Consider the following 11,425-nt stretch of genomic DNA (forward strand, 5'->3'; position numbering starts at 1 on the left):
GTACTCAGTCTTGAGCGACTGTTGTGCGTTAGACCCAGAGATATACATGTAGGTTTTAAGATTTTGACAGGCATATAGTTGGGAACATATGCTGATATTTACAGTGATTGAATTCAGAGGCAGAAAGACCCAGAAATGTACATGTGGTCATTTGTAACTGTACACCTAAAGAACATGATGCAATAAGCTGGGCAGCAAGATCTAAAATTTTGACTGGCAGCTTGTCGGTAGTAGCACAGAGAGATGTACATATGGTTATTTATTAGAATACATCAAATAAACAACTTTAGCTTTCATTATTGTGCTCACTTCTTAGTGTAGCAGAATATATTTTCTGGAATCAGGCCACAATTAGTACTTTCAGTCCAGTACCCACGAATGTAGACCTCTGTATATACATGCATATATATATATATATATATATATATATATATATATATATATATATATATTTTAAACAGCTTAATAGCAGGCAATATCTAAGCATCAAAAACATAATATTAACAGTAGATATCATCCAATCAAATATATCTGAATAATTTAGAAAGATTATAATATCAATTAAAAAATATTTCATAAAAATGAAATATTTTATTCTGCAGCAAAACACTGAACTGAATTTGTGTCATCAAGACATCATGTGTATCAACCTATTAATGATCCATTGTTTCTTGTATTTCAGCTGATTTGAATGTCCTATAATAATTCCATGATTCAGCCCATTGGAATGTCCTTCAATAATTCCATGATTCATTCTATTTAATCAATATTTGAACCTCTGTTTTATTTTACTTTTTATGCATTGCTTGATTTCTGTTGTACAGTCTAGCAAGAATGCAACTCATCGGTAGCCTTGCATTTGGCATTAACGAAATTATGTAAACTTGCCATCGAGAAAGTATATATATGATGATAATCCATTGAAAATGAAAGTAAAAGTACATAACACTGAAAACCCATTGAAAACGACAGTAAATGTTCACAACACTCAAAAGCCATTGAAAATGAAAATAAATTTACACAACAAAGAAAATCCATTGAATATGAAAGTAAATGTGCATAACACTCGAGAGCACCATTGTCATTTGGCTGACTTGGATGGTTATAACACAATTCATTACATTAAGATGATGACATTTTGTCAAACCCACATATTGTGTTGTAGGGGAACAGGTCAAAATGTACCCAAACTGAAACATACCAAAGACAAAATGTAACCAAACTGAAACAAACTCTAGTAAAAACGTATTCTATTTCCTTTGTGTACCATTTTTCATTGCGTAGTTCAGTTACACCAACTTCAATCATCAGTAATACTTTACTTCTTTCCATTAAATAATATTGATTTTAAGGAGTAATATAAAATATTTAGTTGTATGAAAGGCCCATGTATTCCTACAAACTCTTAGATTAATTTCATCTACCACTCCAGAGGCCTAAGTGGTTAGAGTGTCTGCTTTAGATGTGGTAGGTCATGGGTTTGAACCCTGACCAAATCATACAAAATGCTAATAAAAATTGTACTGGCAGCTGCCTTGCCTGGCACTTAGCATTAAGAGGTTAGTGTTAGGAGCCATTGATCTGGTGTCAGCATAATGTGATTGTGTGGGACATGATGTACATCTCTGCAGTGTGATGCCCCAGTGCTAGACATCGCTATAAATTGCCACAGTGCAGACATCATAGCAATAGGACTGAATTTCTTTAACGTTATGTTAAAATCTAAATCACACACACACACAGGTTAATCAGATTAGCTGAATTTGAAATATGAAACACCTGCAATCCACCCAAATCTAATGTAATGTTTGTTGGAGATGATAATTATCATTAAAAAGCCTGCACTTGCCAGCAATTTTCTTGAATTAGGTGCTCTTGCACCTATCTGCATGGAGCCTTGTATAATGCAATTATTACAATTATATCAAAGTTTCAAACATGTGCATTTGAGTACTGCTTAAAACACACAAAGCAGTCATCAAGCATAGTTCAGATAAGTTGGTAGAATTTCTCCACAGGAAAACACAACATATATATATTAAAACAATACTTCTTATCTAAATTTCTTATTTCATTGGAGCTAGAACAAAAGATAGTTATATTGCATGTGCTGATTTCCATTGCTGAGCAGGCTGGTCTCTGTCATATGAAACACAATATACTAAAATTATGTCATTATTTAAACTGAATGTAGGTCAGGTTTTAAATTGAGTAATACTTGACCTAGATAGTTTTTGACTTGGGTACTTTACAGTTTCAGTATGTTTTGACTGTAAACCATGTTATAGTGGGGTTACACAATTTTACTGTAGAAATTCTGGATATATATACATAACTGTTCAGTAAATCATATAGCATATCCACATGCTAAGCAGCAATGGTGCTGAGATGGATAAGAAACAGATGAATGTTACAAGTGAAACTATTGAACTGAAAAAACTAAAAACATTTACAAACCTACTAAGTAAAAACCTACATTACAACACATGAAGCTCATGTATAAACTATTTGTCATTATTTGCAGCTCTAGGAGTTATTTTGAAGAATTTGAATACACACACACCTTTAAAGGTCATTCATTCACCTTATTTCACACCTTGTCCCTCAAAATACCATTGAAGATCATTGTATAAATTTCCTCAACAAATCTTTAACAGAAAATTCATTTTTAGGCACAATCAAACAAGTGGGGTAATCTTGTTTAAATTGGTTTCATGGTGCTATAATGTAGGAAGGAAAACACTGGCATGAATGAAGAATGGCAATCAAGTCCAATAAATTGGAGGCAAATATGTAACTTCATATATATCTTCTCTATGGTTAAGTCAAGTCTTTAATTTTAAATCTTATATAATACTTATTTTTCCCACACAAATATTTTCCTTCATGCATTTGAAAGACTAGAAACATGGCTGTCAATTCAGATATATATTCATTAAATTTAACATCATACTAAATTATCATTTTGAAAAAATGTCATATGTAAAAGTTTAGAATAAATCTTATTGTATATTACTCCTCTATCCCATTTATAGTTGAACATTCATATAGGATATGCATATATTACTCCTCTATCCCATTCATAGTTGAACATCCATATAGGATATGCATATATTACTCCTCTATCCCATTCATAGTTGAACATTCATATAGGATATGCATATATTACTCCTCTATCCCATTCATAGTTGAACATCCATATAGGATATGCATGAAACTAAGTGCAACTTCTTGTTCATGAGACCGTACCTTCCACCTGCAACAGTAACAGTTCATTAAAATATAAATTTTCTTGACCCAGTCTAATGCCGAACTGCCATTTTAAAAGTCTATAGCAATCACTAGATTTATCATATGGAATTTCCTTTTTACGACAATCAATGTGCAGATCAATATAAAAACATGACTGAATAAACTTTATTATAACTATATTATGATTAAATTTTAAATCTAAAATTAGATTTTTGATTTATATAAGTAAATGCGTTTACATGAACCGTGTGACTTTTACTATAAAACTCAAGTATCTGTCATCACATGTACTCTGGAAACACCACCCAGAGTTAAAGCTACATTAAAACTCCAAATAACACACACACACACTGAACTGAAAGCAATTAAAACCATTTACAAACCTAATGAGCTAAAACCTGGAACAAAACACTTCAGTATGTATCATATAAGCATTTTGAAAATAATAATTCAAATGATTCCTTTCTTTAAATATTTTATCGGTTACTAGAAACACCAAAATACACTGAAAAACCGAAATACACATGTATTTACATGTTCTCTCTGTATATATCGGTTTCCACACACAATTTTTTTATTTATTTTTTTTTAATAATATACGGCAAAATAACATATGATTTATGTGATTTTGACACGAATTATTTACTTGTTCCAAGGTATAGCATGTGTCAATTGGTCATATTTTATTGGACAGGTTAATCGTTCTGGAACAGAGGTGGTATGATAACAACTGATCGTTCCGGAACAAATGTAATCTCTGGAATGGACAGGTCTGTCGAATCAAGTACGACCGAGTGGCATCATTACATGAATTGTGCTATAAATAGGACAAAAATAATTAACTAGTTTCAAAATCACATAAATCAAACAAAAACAAATAATAATTTGTGGGTGGAAACCGATATATACAGAGAGAAACTGTAAAGACATGTATTTTGGTGTGCATTTCGGTTTTTCAAGTAACCCATATTTTATAGCATTTTTCACTACTGAACAGATTATCCTCAGTATGTCTCCTCGTGTGGATCATCAGATGACTATGTTGTCCATGATATATTTTATCACAAAGTTTACATTTCAACGGCTTATCTCCAGTATATATTGTTACATGTGTTCCTTGAAAGTACTAATCTTTCCAAACATTTTCTTACAAAGTTCACATTTGTACAGCTTATATCCAGTATGTATGTTCTAGTGGTCCTTCAAATGGCTACTTGATTGAAAACTTTTAATACAAAGTTAACATCTGAATGTTTTATCTCCATTATGTATCCTCGTGTGTCTCTTCAAAGTACTACTCAATGCAAACATTTTGTCACAAACTTTACATATAAATGGTTTCTCTCCAGTATGTGTCCTCATGTGGCAATTCAAGTTAGATTTGTCTCGAAACATTTGATTACAGATTTCGCAACTGAATGCTTTATCTCCATTATGTATCATCATGTGTTTCACCAAATCACTTCTATCTCCAAACATTTTATCACAAACATCACATCTGAATGATTTCTCTCCAGTATGTATCCTCGTATGTCTCTTCAAATGACGACCATTTTGAAATGTACTATCACAAACTTTACACCTGAATGGTTTATCTCCTGTATGTGTCCTTATGTGGTTCTTCAGCAAACCAATCTGTCCAAACATCCTGTCACATATTTCACATTTGAATGGTTTATCTCCAGTATGTATCCTCATGTGACTCTTTATATAACTACGTCTAAACATTTTATCACAAACTTCACATCTGAATGTTTTCTCGACGGTTTTGTCTGCCGCATGTACCAGCATGTGATTCTTCAAAGTACTACTATGTCCAAAGATTTTATCACAAACATCACATCTAAATGTTTTACATCCAGTATGTATCCTCATGTGTGTCTTCAAATAACTACTTTGCCTAAACACTGTATCACAAATTTTACACCTGAATGGTTTATCTCCTGTGTGTATCCTCATATGGACCCTCACCAAACTAATAAGCCCAAACATTCTGTTACACACTTCACATTTGAATGGTTTATCTCGCGTATGTATCATCATGTGTCTCTTTAAATCACTTCTACGCCTAAACATTTTATCACAAACTTCACATCTGAATGGGTTTTCTCCAGTATGTATCGTCATGTGACTCTTCAAATTACTACTACATCGAAACATTTTATCACAAACTTTGCATCTGAATGATTTCTCTTCCTTATGTATCCTCATGTGTCTCTTCAAATGACCACTTTGTCGAAACATTTTATCACAAACTTCACATTTGAATGGTTTCTCTCCAGTATGTATCATCATGTGACTCTTCAACTGGCCACTTTCTCTAAACATTTTATCACAAACTTCACATTTGAATGGTCTATCTCCGGCATGTATCTTCGTGTGACTCTTCAAACAACTACTATATCCAAACATTTTGTCACAAACTCTACATTGGTATGGTTTATCTCCAGTGTGCAATCTCATGTGGACCTTCACATTACTACCAGATAGAAACATTTTATCACAAACTTCGCATCTGAATGATTTAACTTCAGTGCTTTCGCTCATGTGACCCTTCAAAAGACTACTTCCGCCAGACATTTTATCACAATCTCCACCACAGGTACTTGATTCTGGGCTAAACTAATGTGCACACTCACTATATAACACAAGGTAACTAACTCTCGCCGGTCACAATCAGACCCTCGATGACTCCGATCTCATTTTCCGATACTATCTACGCATAAAGTCACTCATAACGCACACCACTGTAAAGAAGACACTCCACACCTTTCATCCATTACCATTTATACAACCTTACTGATTCTGAAAGGCCAATTTTACAAAATATTTATCCGTTGCTTCGTGTCTTCCACACATGGGCGACCGTTCTAAAGATCTACTTCCGGTCTACTTCGGAGTGAATATTACTATTGGGCATTACGTCTACAAACAATGAATATCAAAAATAAGAAACATCCATATTAAAATTAAAATGTAATTATTATTTTCTTTCACTCTCATTTGGAAAATAAAATTACGTACATTATCTCAACAAATCTGCTCATTTACTATATTGTGCCATTCTTACAAATCTAGGCGATGGGATTGTTATTACTTTTGATGCAAGAGGGGAAAAAAGCTAAATACTTGTGTTTTAGTATGCTCAATACGTTTCAATTTTTATGTACAGAAAGATATATTTAAATGGTCAAACTTAGCTACTGTGTTAAAAATGTTTAGTTGCAATCATGAAAAGTGCTATTAATACATTATTTTTTTTCTCCATATATTTGTAAATTTGGATGTTCATTATATAAATGCATAATAGTATGACATAAGGATGACAAATAATGCACGAGTTTCATTAAATAACAAAAAAATTCATTTTTTGCGTTTTCTCCTTTTGCAATCTTTGCAGTACCGAGTTCCTTTAGGAGGGCGTTTAATCTTGGCAAAAGTGAGATGCACCCACTTAAACTTGCAATTGGCCCCATCACACCCTATCACGTCGTCTCCATCATCTGTATTCCAGGTTTTTTTGACAGTACCAGAAGACTCCATTGTCTTCTGAAGTACTGGCTGATGCTGCCTGTGCAATGGTTTCATCCTTCCTCTGTCTTCGTGTCAGTAATTCTAGCAGGCAGTGTTCACTCCAGAAAACTTCAAGTTTTTTCACCATGTTATCAATGAAATATTGGTCTTTGTTGACCACACTGATAACACATGCTTTATTGGTCCACACAACAAAGTGGCAGAATGTGTTTTGGAACACGTACATTTGAAGCTGGACCTGTGCATAGTAGTTGTGGTCTTTCTTCAATTCATAGTTTGACGCAAGACAATAGTTAGTAGCACTGGTGATTTCATCTACATTGGCATCCTTTAATGTATATGGACATTTTATCTCCAGAACAGCATTGCCACAACATGAACATGAAAATAAAGTGTATGGAGAAGCACCGATAAACCCTTTATCCATACACAAACCTAATCCTGTCCTTGTAATTTTCACATCTTGATGTTGTGTAGATATGGCAGCTGTGTAGTATTGAAGAGCAGTAGCTTCATGCAAACGCCCCCATTGCACTGGCTTACTTTTCAGTTCTTGATGTACAGGGTTGCAAATTTTTTTAATTAGTTTAAGAGCAGGACAGTCCTTATTGGTGTGCATTACACTATATGCCACAGATGCTGTTATTCTACCGGTTCTTTGCTCGTGCCATACCAATGAATTTGACTGATTTTTTGTGCACTCCATTAAGTACTCGTTGTCACCCAAATCCACCCAAATCCACACCAAATCGCATTTTGTCTGTCGTCTCATCTCTAAATTGCAACGGTACCTCCCCCAATTTTTAAAAAAAATTTAAAACAAATCTTTTTCCACAAATCGAATTATTTTTTTATTGTGCAGTTTTACACAGTTCTATTGGGTTAGGTCTATTTAGACTGACGAGAAACCTATAAATTGGTATCATATTTGTCAAATTCGGTGGTTGTTTAAGATTGATATGACTTACTTACCAGTATGGAAGACATTCGTATAGGCAGGCATGAAGACGTACTTAATAAGATACATACACATATTATATACTGTTGTATAGTTTTAATTATATGCTTTAATTCTTCACTGTTCTATTTCTATACAAAATCAGAGCCACATGTTCAACAAAATATCTATTCTAAGGTCACGCTCAACCTTTCAACAACACGGATTGATATTTTGAGATTAAAGTGGAAAGATTGCACTAGGGTGTGGATTTGGTGTGGATTTGGGTGGATTTGGTGTGGATTTGGGTGGATTTGAGTGGATTTGGGTGGATTTGGGTGTTTCGTAACACCCCGTTTTCACTGCCACTGACTAACACAGTTGGCAATACTTGTTTACACTTTTCCACTAATTCTTCTTTTGTAAGATTAATGCTGCCTGGGTCGTATATTGATATCAGTGGCATTGGCAAGTGTCTTACTGACATTTGTTTGTCTTTACTTGCAAAGTGATGAGCTGTTTCTTTGAATGTGCTTAGTCCAATAGGCTTGTGTAGGCAGCTCTCTAAGCTCTGAACGAATCCAAGCTGTTTCTTTGAATGTGCTTAGTCCAATAGGCTTGTGTAGGCAGCTCTCTAAGCTCTGAATGAATCCAAGCTGTTTCTTTGAATGTGCTTAGTCCAATAGGCTTGTGTAGGCAGCTCTCTAAGCTCTGAATGAATCCAAGCTGTTTCTTTGAATGTGCTTAGTCCAATAGGCTTGTGTAGGCAGCTCTCTAAGCTCTGAATGAATCCAAGGTGTTTCTTTGAATGTGCTTAGTCCAATAGGCTTGTGTAGGCAGCTTTCTAAGCTCTGCATGAATCCAAGGTGTTTCTTTGAATGTGCTTAGTCCAATAGGCTTGTGTAGGCAGCTCTCTAAGCTCTGAATGAATCCAAGGTGTTTCTTTGAATGTGCTTAGTCCAATAGGCTTGTGTAGGCAGCTCTCTAAGCTCTGAATGAATCCAAGCTGTTTCTTTGAATGTGCTTAGTCCAATAGGCTTGTGTAGGCAGCTTTCTAAGCTCTGAATGAATCCAAGGTGTTTCTTTGAATGTGCTTAGTCCAATAGGCTTGTGTAGGCAGCTTTCTAAGCTCTGAATGAATCCAAGCTGTTTCTTTGAATGTGCTTAGTCCAATAGGCTTGTGTAGGCAGCTTTCTAAGCTCTGAATGAATCCAAGCTGTTTCTTTGAATGTGCTTAGTCCAATAGGCTTGTGTAGGCAGCTTTCTAAGCTCTGAATGAATCCAAGGTGTTTCTTTGAATGTGCTTAGTCCAATAGGCTTGTGTAGGCAGCTCTCTAAGCTCTGAATGAATCCAAGCTGTTTCTTTGAATGTGCTTAGTCCAATAGGCTTGTGTAGGCAGCTTTCTAAGCTCTGAATGAATCCAAGGTGTTTCTTTGAATGTGCTTAGTCCAATAGGCTTGTGTAGGCAGCTCTCTAAGCTCTGAATGAATCCAAGGTGTTTCTTTGAATGTGCTTAGTCCAATAGGCTTGTGTAGGCAGCTTTCTAAGCTCTGAATGAATCCAAGGTGTTTCTTTGAATGTGCTTAGTCCAATAGGCTTGTGTAGGCAGCTCTCTAAGCTCTGAATGAATCCAAGGTGTTTCTTTGAATGTGCTTAGTCCAATAGGCTTGTGTAGGCAGCTCTCTAAGCTCTGAATGAATCCAAGCTGTTTCTTTGAATGTGCTTAGTCCAATAGGCTTGTGTAGGCAGCTTTCTAAGCTCTGAATAAATCCCAGCTGTTCTGAAACTAATGGTGTTGGCGTTGGTGGCTTTCGTGTGCGAATACTTTCTCTTAGCCTATTCTTTGCTTTATCCTTGTAAAATTTAATTGATGTAAATGGTGCTGGTGTTACAGACTTAACAAAACATTTATTCCATTCGCGTGGTTTCTCTATGCATGCTAGCCGTGTGTATCCATTGCGAACTGCAGCTTCTATTTTGAAAAGAAGTGCACCAACATGAGAACACGACTCTCCCAGCCTGAAAAATTAAACAAAATGTACACATAGACTGTATCATACCATGATTCAGTAGCAAAGCAGAATATATAAACCTCTGTTGTAGAGTAAATATTTGCAAACCATTAATGTTTTAAACGATAATAATACATGGATTAAAATAATACTTTAATGGCTATCAGTTTGATTACTACACAAGTATTACCAAACTAGAATATGAATACTCTAATGTTTATATAACATTTTTTAAAAATGCTTACCCTGCCATGCAATCACAATGTGCTGCAGTGACCCTTCCTTCATTGGTAACAGCAACCCATGGATGACGAAGTTCATCTCACTCTCCATGATGGCTTGACATCGGCCTTCAACACAAAATTGGTGCTTTTCTCAGGCTGCATGTAATATACTGTTTGCACCCATCCTGAGAATAAAAAGTTGTGTGCCTCAAGACTTCTGTAGTTTTTCATTGACTCCTTGGTATATACTCCTAGCAAAACCATGAAAAAATTGTTACAAATGTAGTGTGGATAAATGTACATAGGTTGAAAAATACACAACTCTTAGTGCTTATTAATCATGGTTTAATAGGACAATTAAAGAATAATAATAATGGAATAATATCAATTAATGAAAACTTTAGAAAAGAATTAGGATCACATGTAAGTAGTGAAGGGGGACACTTTACGTACAATGGGAATTAGCATTAAAAACACCCTTGGGACACTTTACGTACAATGGAAATTTAACATGGAGAAAAATCGTGGGACACTTTACGTACAAGGGGAATTAACATGGGAATAAATCGTGGGACACTTTACGTACAAGGGAATTTAACATGGGAATAAATTGTGGGATACTATACGTACAAGGGGAATTTAACATGGGATTTTTTTTAAAAAAAAGTTTTTTTAAAATTTAAATTTAAATTTAAATTTAAAAAAGGGGTAGGCAATTCAAAGACTATCTCTTTTCGAGAAATATGGCTGGCCCTGAAAAGGGCCTTTGGGTTTTCTTCTTCTTCTTCTGCTTCTAATTTCTTCTTTTCCTCCACCAACTTCTTATTTTATCTCCAACACTCTTTCTCTTCTTTTTTTTCTCCTTCTCTTCTTTCTTCTCTTCCTCCTCTTCTTCTTTCTTCCTCTTCTCATTTTCCTCTTCTTTTTCAATTTTTTCGTTCCATGTTCTTATTCTTATCTTTTCCTCTTCATCCTCCTTCTCCTCCTTGATCTCTTTCATTACACCACTAATCTTGTCCTTTGCTTTCCTTAAATTGTTAATTTCCATCTTTACACGATGGGGACTATAGGAATAATGGTCTTCAACCAGTCTTAATAGCATCTGTTCCATTATTCCTAAGTTGTCTAAAACGTCTTGCAAGGTTTGTAATTTGTCCATTTGGTTTGACGCCATCTTCTTTGTATTCTTTGCAGAATGGTTTGAACGACGAATACTGTGGGTTCTTATACGAAAAGCGCGAACGTGAAGGAAAACATCCCCTAAAACATAAAATGGATCTTACCTAGATGATGACCGAACATCGCGCGTACGTGAAGGAAAACATCCCACTTTTCTCATTTCATATAATATAACCCTAACTATACTCTCCACATTTGCTAAGAAACCCATAATCTACTATTCACACCAACATACCTGAGCTCTTACAAACACACAAACACATACACTTCCACTATTAATAAAGAG

The 11,425-nt window shown here is 34.9% G+C and overlaps 1 protein-coding gene and 1 pseudogene across 1 annotated transcript; both read right to left on the reverse strand.

The window, feature by feature from the left end:
- Nucleotides 1–476: 476 nt before the first annotated feature.
- Nucleotides 477–6,125, reverse strand: LOC149772874 (uncharacterized). The gene has a single exon (XM_089947189.1). It carries the CDS (start codon nucleotides 5,830–5,832, stop codon nucleotides 4,492–4,494), a length of 1,341 nt encoding a protein of 446 aa, XP_089803315.1. The 5' UTR covers nucleotides 5,833–6,125; the 3' UTR covers nucleotides 477–4,491.
- A 3,212-nt stretch (nucleotides 6,126–9,337) lies between these two features.
- Nucleotides 9,338–10,381, reverse strand: LOC149772875 (uncharacterized; annotated as a pseudogene).
- Nucleotides 10,382–11,425: the final 1,044 nt, after the last annotated feature.

This window comes from Sinohyriopsis cumingii, unplaced genomic scaffold (assembly GCF_028554795.1).
Source record: "Sinohyriopsis cumingii isolate HCF-2022 unplaced genomic scaffold, ASM2855479v2 utg001070l, whole genome shotgun sequence".
NCBI classification, from domain to species: Eukaryota; Metazoa; Mollusca; class Bivalvia; order Unionida; family Unionidae; genus Sinohyriopsis; species Sinohyriopsis cumingii.